At 30.4% G+C, this 16,226-nt stretch overlaps 1 protein-coding gene and 1 long non-coding RNA gene across 7 annotated transcripts in view; both read left to right on the top strand.

Moving 5' to 3' along the window:
• The window catches only part of LOC122506798 (rho GTPase-activating protein gacZ-like), a 46,150-nt gene that overhangs the window by 10,409 nt on the left and 19,515 nt on the right, over window positions 1-16,226 (top strand). For 3 of the 6 annotated variants that reach the window (XM_043619122.1, XM_043619123.1, XM_043619125.1), the window contains 2 exons: window positions 11,859-12,139; window positions 13,132-13,529. In XM_043619122.1, the coding sequence (XP_043475057.1) occupies window positions 11,859-12,139; window positions 13,132-13,529 (679 nt within the window). Of the gene's footprint in view, window positions 1-8,272; window positions 8,597-11,174; window positions 11,532-11,858; window positions 12,140-13,131; window positions 13,530-16,226 lie in introns of those variants that run through there. The other 3 variants (XM_043619120.1, XM_043619121.1, XM_043619124.1) reach the window with 3 other exon arrangements.
• On the top strand, window positions 6,565-8,192 carry LOC122506801. Its single transcript, XR_006302030.1, has 3 exons — window positions 6,565-6,613; window positions 7,817-7,966; window positions 8,167-8,192. It is a non-coding gene; the product is annotated as an uncharacterized LOC122506801 (long non-coding RNA).

Raw genomic sequence — 16,226 nt, 5'->3', positions numbered from 1 at the left:
GAGTTCATTTATTTCTTAAATAATTAATTAAATCTCTCTATATTATAAAAAGATTTCGCCGCCGGATTCAGTGCCCTGAAGTTGGCCACAAATGGTCAAAGGTCATCGCTCTGAAGTTGGCCTCAGGTCATAGACGTAGGTCAAGGGGTAAACATAACCTCAAAATCAAGTCAAGGGTCATATCTCTGAAGTTGGCCTCAGGTCATAGGCGTAGGTCAAGGAGTAAACACATAACCTCAAAATTAGGTCAAGGGTCATCGCTCTGAAGTTGGCCTTTAGGTCATAGACGTAGGTCAAGAGGTAAACATAACCTCAAAATCAGGTCAAGGGACATCGCACTGAAGTTGTCCTCAAATAGCTATAGTATATTTAACATAATTTCAGATCACATACGTAGGTCAAGAGGTGAACATAACCTCAAAATCAGGTCAAAAGTTATTGCGGTCACAGACGTAGGTCACGAGGTAAACATAACCTCAAAATCAGGTCAAAAGTTATTGCGGCAACAGACATAGGTGGAGAGGCGAACATAACCTTAAACTTAGGTCAAAAGAGGGCCTATGAAATCGACAAATTTCCTTATATCTTCTGGAGTTAGATCAAAATTTAGATCAAAATTGACCTATTTATTAACTTACACATAAAAAAAGCCTTCATTAAGGCCTTCCAAGGGATCAAAATTTAGATAAAATTCAACCTTTTTTTTTAAATTAAAGGGGGACATTAAGGAGTCGTTATCGTACGTCACAATTAATGTCAACAGTGTCAAAAATTAAATTACATTTCTACGTACCTTCCATATTATTTAAAATCGACTTCATATTATTACAAATTAAAATAAATTCAAATAAATTTTATTTTCAATTTACAAAAATTTACAAAAATAATATTAATTTTTGTAATATTATTAATTAAATTAATTTTCCTGCTTTATTGTTTATTAAAATTATTTATTTCAACGTTTTTTTCGAAGATATATTACAGGGAAGAAACGAATTTTTTAACTCAAAATCTAAATAAAAAGAAATTAGTCATGTCTTATATTTCGGACCTGATTTCAAATACTACAATCTGAATCTATAATTTTGAGATACAAAATTGGTTACTTGAAACAAATTTTGGTTATCTTGAAAACAAATTGAATAATACAAATAATTTCAACAAACACTAATTTTACTGAATTTGGCTAAAAACCAATATTGATAATAAATATTATTAATTAATTCTGAATTTAAAAATTAATTTTAAAATAAAAATAGGGGGTTGGCGCGCGAAGCGCGCAGGGGGGCGGAGCCCCCCTAGTAATTTATTAAAATATTGATACCATAATGATAGTATAGAATATTCTTGCATTTTCTGTGAGAAATCTAGGTGTATTATCATTCTAGGAGAATTTAATATTTTTTTGCTTATTTTGAAAAATAGAGGAGACTGGGACTAAATGTTAAATATTTTTAGTCAGATTTTGTATATATATATATATATATATATATATATATATATCTACCTATATTACAAAAAGATATCGCCGCCGCCGCCGCCGCTGTTTCAAGATTCTGTAAGGGCGGCCTATCCCAAAGGGGCCGTCAAAACTTATGTCAAAATTGACCAATTTTTTTACCTATAGGTCAAAAAGAGGATAACGGCCTCACATTACGTCAAAATCTATGTCTAATTTGACCTATTTTTTGACCTGTAGGTCAAAAAGAGGATAAATAACGGCCTCACATTACGTTAATATAGGTCAATTTTGAGGGCAGTTTTGACCTAGGCGTCAAAATTTGACAAAGAATTCGATTTTGAGGGCAGTTTTGACCTAGACGTCAAAATTTGACAAACAATTTCCGCTACCCTCAAAATTTAGGTGAATTTTAAGGGCAGTTTTGACCTACGCATCAAAAATTGACAAAGAATTCCCGCTACCCTCAAAATTTAGGTCAATTTTGAGGGCAGTTTTGAGCTAGACGTGAAAGTTTGACAAACAATTTCCGCTACCCTCAAAATTTAGGTCAATTTTGAGGGCAGTTTTGACCTACACATCAAAATTTGACAAAGAATTCCCGCTACCCTCAAAATTTAGGTCAAGTTTGAGGGCAGCTTTGACATAGACGTCAAAATTTGTCAAACAATTTCTGCGCGCAGACTTAAGGTCATGTTATTCAGTAGTCACGTGTTCCCATAGTAAAGTATATGGAGCACGTGACCACTGAATAACATGACCTTAATGATGAGGTGAAGTTTGGCATCTGACCTAACAATGTAAGGTAATTTTTAAATTGTGTTTGCTCTTACACCTATAATTTTGACCTAATTTTGACGTTTTATTTTTACTCCCTCATTTAGTTACGTCATAATCTATGTGTAATTTGACTTTTATTTAACTACAACTTAAAAAGGGACAATAAAGGACAATAAACGTATCTATGATACGTCAAAATCTATTTAAAATTTAACGTCTTTTTAACCTATAGGTTAAAATGGGTCAAAATATATGACAAAGTTTAATCTAATTTTTGACATATAGATAAAAAAGGTCCATAACGATTATTACATTACGTCAAAATCTATGTGTATTTTGTCATGTATTGTATGCAATTTATTAAGATGCATTGATATTAAGAAAAAATTACTTTAAATTTATAAAAATTAAAATAAATATAAAAATAGAGATAGGGGGTTGGCGCGCGAAGCGTGCAGGGGGGCGAAGCCCCCCTAGTATATATATATATATATATATATATATATATATATATATATATATATGGGTCAGTCCATTATATTTCATCTGAAGCCGTTGCGGCCTATATTTAAAAAAATCTCATAATTTGTAAAAATGATGTTTAATATCCATAAAATTCATTTTTGAGAATTATTTTATAAAATATTTTGAATTTAACTTAGAATTTTAATTTTTAAATTGAGTTGGACAGAAAAAAGGTTAGATTGACAGTTATGAAAATTTAATAAAAAAGCATGGAAATAATTTAGATAATACAAATTTGTAGATTGATATTTGTTAAAAATGGGCTAATTTACTTGTATAAATAGATTATTATGTAAACATACCCAAAATAATAGATAAAAATAATTGATTTTAAAATTTACCTATGAAATGTCGAAAGTCACTACATTTCAATTAAATTTTTCTAAAAAGTTTATAAATATTAAAAAATTTATTACTATTTAATGTTAAGTATTTTCAATGTACTTTCATAATATGTGCTAACTTTTTAATTTTATACTGTAGAAATATGAAATATTTTAAATTTAATATTGAGTGTTTCATGATTTTCATTGATTTCAATTACTTATTTCTTCTCAGGTGCAAGACTAAAAAATCCAATTTTTGTCTTAATATTTAAGTTTGAACTTCTTTTCCATTCTATTAAATTTTGGTGATGGAGAACGAGCTACTTTTCATTTTAAATTTAGTTTAAAAAATCTGCTGAAAAAAAGAATTTGTTGGTTAAAATGCAAGTAGATTTTTGCATGACTACACGGAAAAAAAAGTACGTGAATTTTTCATTGACTCGGTACTTGACTTTTGGATACGACACAAAATACTAAAAACAGTCTAGTACTTTTGCATGAGAGTTTCAAAAGCAGTCAATGAAAATTTCTAGTACCTTGCTTGAGAATTTCATTGACTTTCAAAAAAACTGTTAAATAAAAAAAATAATTAACACTTGTTCACACCGTTTTTCTGAAATTCACTCATTCATTCACATATTTGGATAATTAATCACACAAACAAAGAACAATTATTGTATCACTTTTCGATGTTCGTCAACACTTATGGACTAACCAATAACACACACATATATTCGCGTATAACTTAAATATAAACACACACTTAACACTTAAAAGTACGTATCGAATTGTTCTTATATACCACATGGTGAAATTTTTCACGACTTCTGAGACATGCTATTTCACTGAAAACTGAGACTTACATAACATTCTGTTTTGTGAGAAACACAAAACAAAAAATATATTTTTGAAAGTCAATTCTTGAAGATAAATATGTGACGCGATCTGAAGAAAGGGACCTTAGAAGCAAAAAATTATAGGTTATGTTTGCAATTTTTTAAATGAAAATACAAAAAAAGGATCAACTGTCAATATAAATCATTAAAGTTTAAGTCTTCATTAAAACTAAAATATTTAATAAACACTGATTTTAATTCAAAATAAGTAAAAAGAAACTTTCAAACAAGAAAAAAGTAACTCTAACCCAACCTTAAAATGATTTGCTTCTAAGGTCCCTTTCTTCAGATCGCGTCACATATATATTAACACTATTTGTTTTTCTTAAAATAATAGTATATTCACATCTGAAATTAACACAAACGGAATAGACGATCAGCTGGCATTTACCTTGGGTAGAAACGCGCAACGCACACTGCGCATGCTCTACAGAATTTTCAAGCGCAGTCAACTAATCTTTCACGTACTTTATAAAACTGAACAAATGACTTTTCTTTAAAATTTAAAAAACACTGTTGCCCATATACTAGTACTAAAATAACTCTAGGACTTTTCTATATTTTCTAATAAAAAGTATATGATACAGCCTTGTACTTTGTGTTCTATCCAAAAGTCAAGCACTTTCAAGGAAGGATTCACGTACTTTTTTTTTCCGTGTATTGAGATAGTCAACTTCAGTGTTATAAAATTACCTGCATTTTAACCAACAAATTCGTTTTTTCAGCAGATTTTTTAAACTAAATTTAAAATGAAAAGTAGCTCGTTCTCCATCACCAAAATTTAATAGAATGGAAAAGAAGATCAAACTTTAATATTAAGACAAAAATTGGATTTTTTAGTCTTGCACCTGAGAAGAAATAAGTAATTAAAATCAATGAAAATCATGAAACACTCAATATTAAAGGTAAAATATTTCATATTTCTATAGTATAAAATTAAAAAGTTAGCACATATTATGAAAGTACATTGAAAATACTTTACATTAAGTAGTAATAAATTTTTTAATATTTATAAACTTTTTAGAAAGATGTAATTAAAATGTAGTGACTTTGGAAATTTCATAGTAAAGTTTTAAAATTAATTTTTATCTATTATTTTTAGTATGTTTACATAAAAATCTATTTATACAAGTAAATTAGCTCATTTTTAACAAATATCAATCTAGAAATTTGTATTATCTAAATTATTTCCATGCTTTTTTATTAAATTTTCATAACTGTCAATCTAACCTTTTTTCTGTCCAACTCAATTTAAAAATTAAAATTCTAAGTTAAATTCAAAAAATTTTATAAAATAATTCTCAAAAATGAATTTTGTGGATATTAAACATCATTTTTACAAATTATGAGATTTTTTTAAAAATAGGCCGCAACAGCTTCAGGTGAAATATAATGGACTGACCCATATATATATATATGAGGCATTCCATTTCAAATCGTTCCACCGACAAAAAACAATCGCAAGGAGAGCGATTTTCTAATAAATATAATTATTAAAAAATTTAATTATTTGTAACATATTATACACTGAATCAAAAGAGAATTTCATGAACTTTATAATGCTATTTTTATTTTTTTAAATTTTTCTCAATTTCGTAGAGAAATTCCTGTTTGAAAGTTTAAACTCTTAATATCTCAAAACACCCCCCCGTCGATTTTTATCAAAATTATATGAAAATAAAGCTTAACTTTTCTAGTTTCCATTCCCGTATAATATATTATGGACATTTAATGGGATTAATAGAAAAAAAATTGTTTAAAAAATGTGTTTTTGAAAAATTTGACAAATGGTACGAAGTTGAAGGTTAGTTACACGGAAAAAAAAGTTCACGAATCTCTCGTGAACTAGTATATCACTTTTGGATGGGACACAAAATTCTTGAAAATCAACAAACACAGTTCGTCAAAATTTCATCAACTCCTTCACTAGAAACATAGTACTGTTTCCGAACTTTTCGTCAAAGTTAACGAAAAATTCGTGAACATTTAAAAAATGCTAAAAACAAGAAAAAATAATTTCCAGACACTACTTTTTTATAGTATTTCACTTTATTTGATAACTTGACGCCTATTACGCACCCAACTACAAAGAATACACAATTTTATCGCCATTAAAATTCGTAATTCGCTTCACGGGATTCGAACCTAGTACCTATACCCTATAACATAATATTTCTAACAACTAACCGCCACGGCTAAATCTAGATACACTGTCCTTCGACAAACGAAACGATTAGCTTTGTCTGCTGTAAAACTCAGGACCGTGCAAAGTAGAAAAAGTCCCTTATCGTAACTTTTAATTCATTTTATGAATTATTTGTTTCACAAAGGAAATTAGCAAACAAAAATATTCACTAAGTAATAAAAAACACTGATTCTAAATAATAACTTTCATCAAAGAATTTTCCCGAATGTAAACACCGATGACACCGACTGAATGATGAATGCTTGATCAGCCATATTTGATGCGCATTACGAACTGCGCATACTACTGAGACTAGCGAGTTCACGATTTTTTCGTGAACTTGTACCTCTACTTTTGACGAACTACTCTTCATTAACAGTTCATCAAAAATTCATTAACTTTGTTTCAGTTTTTCGTTGACGTTCGCCATTTCTAATCAAAAGTGAATGAAAATTTTGAAATTTTGTGTCCCATCCAAAAGTGATATACTAGTTCACGAGAGATTCGTGAACTTTTTTTTCCGTGTACTCACTTCACATTGATAGTTATCCATGTTACACGAAGCGCATGAGTTGTACGTACATAACCTGTGTAGTTGTGTTAGAAAGTAGAGGGGCTGATTTTCTAAACAACCGGGTGTAAACACTCAAAAGGTTCATTTTTAAACATTGATAACAAAAAAACCTGTAAGTAGAAATTATTTTTGCCTTTTGTATATGAAAGAGCAACTCAAAACGTACGGAATGATATAAATAACTCAAAATTAATTTTTTTGCAGCTAAGGTCCCTTTTCTCGTGGAGCGTCACATATATATATATATATATCTGCTTCCAAGCGGATTTATTGCCTAAAAACATTTTTGCAAAATTTAACATTAGTCTCCCCTCCCAGTAAGAAACGAAAAATTGATCCTTTTGAATACCATTTCTGCCCTATGCTTCTGAATTCCGCGACAGTAGTATAATAATATAATACTAATATTGTTGACATATAGAATGTTCAATTACTTTCAAATAACTGCACTCATGAATTTATTTGCTATTTTAAAAAGGAATAATTATTAAATTATCAGTTAAGAGGGTTAAAAGTGTTTAAAGGTCTCTGAAATTTTTAGGTTATGATTTATTGTCTAACAGAATAACGGCCCTAACTCGTTTAAATGACGTTAAATTGGTAAACAATCAATTTTTCAGCAAGTTTTTCTTTGAACACAAACACTTTTTACAAAATCTGCCACTGTATGTATCTTATAAATTACAAAAATCCAGAAGATTGCTTGAATGCATGCAGAAACGCGGTTCCAATGAAAAATTGAAAAGTGATATAATGACAGGCTGTAATAATTTCGGATGGGATTGGAAAGCATTCAGAAAAAAATTTTGTCTTTGTTAAAAATTACAAAAAGAATTGAATAGCATTCATTTTTAGACGAAACGTGGTCCTATATCATGGTATAGAAAAGTATTGGACAGAAATGGCATTCAAAAGTATTGGATAATTTCTACTACACCATACAGAGTTTGAATTATTTCAATAATCCTTTTCAATTTTTCGTTTCTTACTGGGCTACTGCTATGAAATCTTGAATCTTATATTTAAGTTCGTATATACAAGAAACATTATTTGTTACTTGAAAATTAATAGTTGGCACAAATTTCATTCTTTCAATGGAGAAATTGAATTTTTAATGGACTCGCAAGAATATATAGTTTTTTTAAGAAGGAAATTCAAATTTTTTTCTTCACAAATATTTAAACATACTTTCTAAACAGAGCAAAATTTCCAATTTAAGGGGTATATGAAATTTTTTACTTACTCATAAAAGTATAAACACTGGAGCAAAAAAAAAATTTTACTTCCTCGCGAAAGAAGAAACATTTTGCAAAAGAGAAAATTATTAAATTTCTTTTCCCCAAAAAATTTAACGAAATAATTAATTGCTTATTGATTTTTCGGTTTTCCGATTTCTTTGTATTTTCAAAAATATGTTTTAGGAATCGTCTCTAGGAATACATCTAGGTATAAATTGTGAAAAAAGAGAGAAAGGCTTTTTTTGTATATTAAAGGAAAAATAATGGAAGTGATGGTAAATATTTTAAAAATAAACATCTTATGAATATTGACGAGCCGTGTAGTCTGGAGAGCGGTGCTAAAAGAAGAACAAGAAGAAGTCAAAGAGAAATGTATAGAATGTGTGTAGATTACAAAGTTTCCAGTTCAGTATCTCTCTGACGGTTCTGATGCTGTGTTGTGTTTCGAAAAAGGCTGCAGCAGGGGCGGACTTAGAACCCCCTTTGCTAGGTCTCAGATGTGGTAGAATTATTTCAAATCGCGACTCATCATCGCACGTGAATAATAATGTCGAAAAATTAACAAATTCTTCGACAACGTCTAAGGAGAAGGTCGATTTAAAACGTCATGAAGGTGGGAAGAGTTGTGATGTAATGTTGAGGCAGTTTTTTGTTTACCAACATTGCACCGTTTGAATGTTAAACTTTTTTCAACTCCTTATTTTATTTATTTATATTCATTTCTTTACGTATTCACAGTAAGCAAAGGTTTACTTTATTTATTTATTTATTTCTATTTGGGAAATATTTTTCCTTGCTATTTCACATGTTTTGCAATTATTCTAATCTATGCAGCATGCTTTTTAGGTACTAAAAAATTCGTCAAATATATACTTTTATTTATCTCCTTTATATTTTTTATTTTCTATTATTATTATTATTTTTAATATTATTATTACGAGAAGCGATTGATAATTTTAATATAATATCATTTTTTAAAACAATAATCACAAAAACGTCACTATGAACTTTTTGATCTTTTGTTTATCTTGTGCTGATATATAGTTGATAAAAAAATATTTAAACTGTTTTTTTACTGTTAATGTTTAAAAAAAATTTTCAATTTTTTGTGATTTTTTTGTGTTTTGACAAAGAAAAGTAGGATATCTTAAATTTGCAACTAATTAATTACATAAATGTTGTTTCATTTAAGAAGAATAGTAAAAAAGCACTAAATTATAATGAATGTTGAAGTTGAAAACAAACTATTAAATTGAATGAATTGAAGGAAAAACGCTCTTGCATATGTGTGACATTTGAGTAGGAGAAAACATGAGACTTCTAATTATATATTTCTATTTGTGACAAGATATTCTTTTTTTTCTTTCACTCTACTGTTTATGGACGATAATTAAATTTACATGATTTTTTTCTTAGTATTTGAAATTATACAATTATACATAATAAAGAAGTAAAAATCATTGATTTTTGAAGGAAAAAACGTTTTCGTTTTTTAATGGTAACTTGAATATAATTTTGAACTCAATTCTTATGGGAGAGATAAAATTGTAAACAGGTCAAAAAGTCCATGAAACCTACGCAACTTTACACCCACATTTTTGTCATTTTATTTTTCAAAATTTTTTTTAATTCTGAAAACACTAATCTTTTGATAGAATTTAGTACTTTATTTCAATTTTATTTTAACTTATTGTTAATTTTTCAAAAATTTTACAATATCGGCCATTTTTAAATTGTTTTTTATTTTTCCTGCATTTATTGATGAATTTAATTGTTGTTTGGTTAATTATTTTAATTATTGTAATGTTATGCATTTCAAATTAAATTTTTTTTCTAATAATTTTACATTGTTATTTTATTAATTTTTGAATGTAATGAAATTAAGCTTTTCACTTCAATTAATAATTCCTAACTAAAATTTAAATTTTATTTTTTAGGATCACTTGTTGAGTAAATTTTTGTTTTTATTCGTTTTTTAATTTTTTTACACTTCCTTTGTTCCTTCTCATTATATGGAAAAGAATAATAAACTATACTTTTCGGATTTAAGTATGGAAAAATTAGAGCTTATCACTACAAACTCAATAAAAAACAACATAGTAAAGAGTAAACGACGGTCAATATTGCCATTGAGGTCATATTACAGATAAATAATGATATAAATCTTTTTTTATCTTTTAAAATGAGTTTTCAATTAAAACTATACAAGTTTAGTGATTTTTTCAATTTCCAGTTTTTCTCGTTTGATAAAAAACACGTTCTATATTTTTTATTAATGAAAAATAAGAATAACTGAGAATAAAAATTAAAAAAATTGTTATTTTATATATTTTTAATGTTTATCTTTATTTGTGTATTTTATTTCGTTAATTTTGAAAAGAATTGAATTTCAAAATATGAAATAAAAATTATTTCTATTTTACAAATTTAAAAAAGGCTCCATGCACACGATAATAAACATAACCTTGAATAATCAGACATGTAGATCGTTAGTTGTAAGTTAATAATGATAATAATTAATAATAAAAGTTTTTGTGATTTATTAATTTTGCAATGGATTTTTTTTCGAGAATTAGAAAGAAAGAGATTAAAAATGTTGGCAAATGGACAAATTAGGTCAGGACCCGAACCCTTCGCATTTAATCCATTTATAATAAAAAAATATACGCCTCCTTTTTTGAAGGAGAGTCCAGAATAGAGTCGAAGTCGGTATGAACGCGCTGATATTAACGCGCTCGTCCATATGCCCAGCGGGCACACTTCTCTTTTTGATAACTTCAAGTTATCGTTTTGAGTAGATGTTAACATTTTAATGCCTTTTAGTTATCGTGTGCCCCTTGGGTGGAATACATAGGACGAGCGCGTTGTATCAGCGCGTTCATACCGACTTCGACTCTATTCTGGACTCTCCTTGAAAATGGATCGCGAAGGTGACCGTAGCAGAAGCAGAACGTTCCTTACCTTTGGTGGAAGGTCGAATCGGAAGAAACGTATAATCGTTGGTGCGAGTCGATCAGATCATGTTTCTATATACAGGGGGGGATTTGTAATTCCTGACGTAATTTACTCTCTTATAGATGGAAAGAAGTTTTAGTCATAAAATATATAAACCACTTCACGTACGCGTACATATGAGCTATGAGAAAATCCATCTCCATAAAAGAACATCCTGTTTTTTCGTCTTTGGTATTGGTGTTGCTATTAAATTGGAAAATAGAAATTCAATGTCAGAAATCATAATGAAGAGTGGAAAAATAGTGGGATAAAATTGCAAATATTTTTTATTGATTTATTGTTCACCTGGTACATTGGTAACACATTATAATATTAGCTTACTTTTCAAGTCATAACACCTAAAAAGGAAAGTTGTCTCTTGTAGGCGACACAACCGCGGGGGCGAGTATAACGTCGTGTCTCACCTCCGATTTAAGAATCAACATCGCAGAGTGAAGAAATCTCCACAGGTGTTCGGGGTCCTGACTTTTCTTTGCCAAAGCAAAAAAAATCCATATCATTTGAATGTCAATAATAATGCGAAATTATGAAGTGCAAGTGGTTCAAGTATTTTCCTTCTCACTCAATAATTCTTCAAAATCAAATAAATCACAAAATATCATCAAATTTAGGAAATTTTTTTTATGAAAAAATTTGTACACCCTTTTTTCTTGTCGCTCTGTCGTGATAGTGCAATTTCTTTTTTGTTCTAAGTGCAAAATTTATATTTTTCGATAAAAACAATTTGTTTAAATTTTAAAGAGTTTGTTTTGAAAATTAATTATTTAATTAATAAACTTTGAGAATTTTGTTATAAAAGAATAAATAAGAAAATGTTTATTAGTGAATAGTGTTACTAATTGTTTGGTAAATGGACACAGATGTGCCGTCAATTCTCCTGCCGTGCGCAATTTGTGCACGGACCTTTGCTCCGAAATCGTTGGAGAAGCATGCCAAGATCTGCGAGAAATCGTCCATTAAAAAGAGAAAGCCCTTCGATTCTGCCAAGCAGAGAATTCAGGGCACCGAACTTGAAGAATTTCTTCCGAAGCAAGAAAATAAGCGATCTTATCAGGACGAAAGAATTCCACGAACAAAATCATCATGGAAACTAACGCACGACGAATTTCTTCGTACGATCAGAGCAGCGCGCGGCGAACCCGTAAGTTTTTACCTTCCTTTTACGCTTTTACCATTCATTTTGCAATTTCTCAACAAATGTTTGCAATGGAAAATTACTAATCTCTTTATTTTTTATTTTAGTGCAGTCAAACCTGGATTAAACGAATAAAAGGATTTTTTCCCTTTTTAAAAAGTTTTCAGTTTTTACTATAACTTACAGGATCACTAAGGTTTCACTGTATAATAATCAAAACTCACGTATTGACATTCACAGAATTTTATAAATTTATTATAAAAGTAAGATAAATAAAACAAAAACATTCTGACAATCATTATTTAATACATATGTTATCTCCAACGTTATTTTTATTCAAAAAACAGATTATTTTGTAAAGTATGTTACTTATAATTTTTCCTTATTTGTTATTATTTGGTTTATTTATTTTCATTGTTTATAAATTTTTATTATTTTTATATTAAGTAGTCTGTATTATTACTTTCGTTATCTAATAATTTCCATGCTACTTATTAATTTATTGTAATCCTAATTTCAAATATTAATATTAATTAATTAATATCTTCGTATAATTTCTGATAAGATAATTATTTCTATTTTATATCTTTTGTATTTTGTTTTGTAAAATTGAGGGTCCCGATCAATGAACCGGTTATAATTTTTTAAGCCTCAAAACTCCCGATCTCTAAATAAAAAAAGGATTTAGAATTTTTTATTAATAGGACAATGATTTTTAACTCAAAAATATTATATCCGGTTCTTTGGTCGGGACCTATTTTAATTTTTAAATTTTGTATATTTTTTGATAGACTCCTCAGAGATGAAATCATTTAGAATTCGAAACGTTGGAGTACCTATCCGAATGTTTTAATTGTATTTACCTTGCTTTTAATAAAAATTCTCTAACGTAAATTCAAATTCCCCAGCACTTATTAATTTCCACCTCCTGATGTTGGGTAATCAAGGTCTCAATGCAGTTTTAAGGAAGATAGTCTCAAAAATGAATTCTTTTTTAGACGGAGGTTATAACGAGACAATCGACGAATCAAATTACTTCCGGTGCCCCAACCAGAGCCAATGAAAAGGGAATATGTCCCACTTGTTATCGCCAATTTGGTATCAAGGCTTACGAGCGTCACGTGGCATGGTGCAAGGAGCGATCAACTCGGCTTCCTGTGAGTCCTGCCACCAACGTTGCCAAGGAGCGACTAGAAGCGCGAATAAGGTATCGAGCGCCAGCATTAAAAAACCGAAGACCGACAGTGCGCGAAAAATACATGCCCGGTTCCATCTCTAATTTGGGCTACAACACTGCCAAAGTCTCATCAGTACATACAATCAAGACCAGGGAAAGCGTGTCACTTCCCAATTGCAATAAGAGCAACGAAACTCCATCAAAACAGAAGCTAACTTCGTGAGTAACCATTCTGGCATGTTGCCAACTTTTAAATGAATTATTTTTCCCTTAGTTTATTTATCTGCTCCTTTCAAAAAGAAGAAATAACAGCAGACAAATTACGTTTTATTCCTGTTCTTAGTGTTAAAGACAAATTTTACGAGAACACAACATTTTCGACTATTTGTTAGAGAATCAAATTCAAAAATTATTTTCCTCAAAAATGATTTATGTCCAAATTCGCCCATTTTTATTTGTTTTTTGCGACTAACTTCTGATTAGTCACTTATTTTAAATTTTCTTTCATAATCGATTTTTTAATTTGATTCTGTCAATACCTGATTGTCGAAATAAGTACCGTCAACTAGGGAAATTATAGAACAAAAAACAAAAATGAGTAAATATTAATAATTGTCATTTCTTATTAGGCCAAGTTATGCTAATATTCTCCTAATTAAATAAAGTCATAATTATGTACTTTATTTAATTGGGATCTTTTAATAACATTTATTAAATTCACAGAAATTCATGGATTTCTGGACTTTTTTAAAATAAACTTCTCACTTTTTTCAAGTTTAACAATTTTTTGCTTGTTTCTAGTGTCAATAAAACTAAAAATATTCCAGATACTTTGTAGACAAAAGTAGGGGAGGATGGGGCAAGGATAGTTAGGTAAGACCTTTTCGGATCTAGCGGCCAAACTTGAATATTTACCTTCTTCTTAAATGACTTGAGGCTTAGCCAACTGTCAGAACAAACACTTAGAAGAATTAAGAATCAAAAGTGTCCATGAAATTGATTAATGTGAACAAAAAATGGCGTCAAACGCAATTCGGTAAACTATATATATAAATCTATGGCGGTTGATGAACACGTGTTGGGAGGTAAAGATGTGAATTAAATATTTATACTATTGCAAATATGAGTTTAAGTTAAAAAAAAGTCAGTTTAGAATCATTCCCTCCGAATACTTGAAGTTAGACACTTTAAAAATACAAATAAGTCAAAATAAGAGAACTATAGACATTGTGAGGTAAATCCTCACTTAAATTGATACTTGAGAACTGTACTTGGGAACGGTCAAAACCCTCGTACACACTACGATTACAGCAGAAAACTCAATATGTACCTGCAAACGAAAAGTATTTTTGGAAATCCTGGTTATTTGGCTATAATTTTGCTATACATTATTTTACTGTAGACTCAAATCCCTACGAGATACGAATGAAAAAGTAAACAAAAATTTTTAACTATCCTTGCCCCAGCACCGGGGCAACGATAGTTAAAGAATCCGAATGTTATAAAAAATCAGTAGATTTTCGTTCTCCTTATTTTATTCGATTTAGACTATTCAATATTGATATCTGAAGTATTAACAATATATGTTTTGAACATGTTCTGAATTTTAATTATTGCATTAAAATTCTTCTGAACTTGAATCTCAGTTTTAACCAATTTTCTTCAGACATCTACCAATTTTTTGGTCAATAAGCTTTGTTTTCCTTATATAATTACGCACTATTATGTATATCAGCCTAAAAAGAACAATTGAGCCCGCGCGTACAATAACAGCAAGTGCGCGCGGTCGAAAGGGATAATATCAGTCATGCTGGTTCCACATATACCAAACGCACGCGTATCGCGTAGACGCGTAAGGCTTGCGTATGCGTATAGTATACTACTATAAAGTCGGTTCTACAATGGGCACGTCGGACGTGGACGTCTGACGTACCGTGCTGACGTCACCCATTTGAAAGTAGAGAACACATTCCATGGTACGCGAACGTGAACGTGTACGCGAACGTATGACGTCACCCATGCTATTCAAATGGGTGACGTCAGCACGGCAACGTTCGCGTTCATCCAATGTAGACTCTACTGAATAGCATGGGTGACGTCAGCACGGCACGTCAGACGACCACGTCCGACGTGCCCATTGTAGAACCGACTTGAATAGCATGGGTGACGTCATACGTTCGCGTACACGTTCACGTTCGCGTACCATGGAATGTGTTCTCTACTTTACGCATACGCAAGCCTTAAGTAGAGTCTACATTGGATGAACGCGAACGTTGCCGTGCTGACGTCACCCATTTGAATAGCATGGGTGACGTCAGACGTTCGCGTACACGTTCACGTTCGCGTACCATGGAATGTAGACTCTACTTTAAGCGTCTACGCGATACGCGTGCGTTTGGTATATGTGGAACCAGCATCAGGTAGCAGTGAGAAACCCAGAGGCGCTCACTGCTACCTGACTCGTATTATCCCTTTCGACCACGCGCACTTGCTGTTATTGCACGCGCGGGCTCAATTAAACATTTTTTTATAATTTACAGTCGCATTAGCAGGATTGTACCGTGCCATATTAGCTCTAACTATGCTTGCCCCGTGGGGGGAAAAGGAGCCCATATGTCAATTTTTCCTAATTTTTTGTGAAACGACGTGAATTTAATTGAAAATAAATACGATATTCGTGTTCAGCAGGAAATTCCACTCCGGAAAGCACTTACGTAAATAAATATTCAGAAGCACTAATAAAGAAAACAATATGATAAAACAAGACAAAGATTCCGTTGACATTTTTCAAAAACAGATGTTTTTTAAAAATAAATTCCTAACTTCGCAAATGGTGGCAGATTGACTTCCAATTTTTACTATCATCTTTTGGTGTTAAGACGCGAAAATATCATGAATGACGCGCTAATTTGAACA

This window comes from Leptopilina heterotoma, unplaced genomic scaffold (assembly GCF_015476425.1).
Source record: "Leptopilina heterotoma isolate Lh14 unplaced genomic scaffold, ASM1547642v1 Lhet_434, whole genome shotgun sequence".
In the NCBI taxonomy this organism is placed as follows: Eukaryota; Metazoa; Arthropoda; class Insecta; order Hymenoptera; family Figitidae; genus Leptopilina; species Leptopilina heterotoma.
This window is presented reverse-complemented; position numbering and strand designations above follow the sequence as displayed.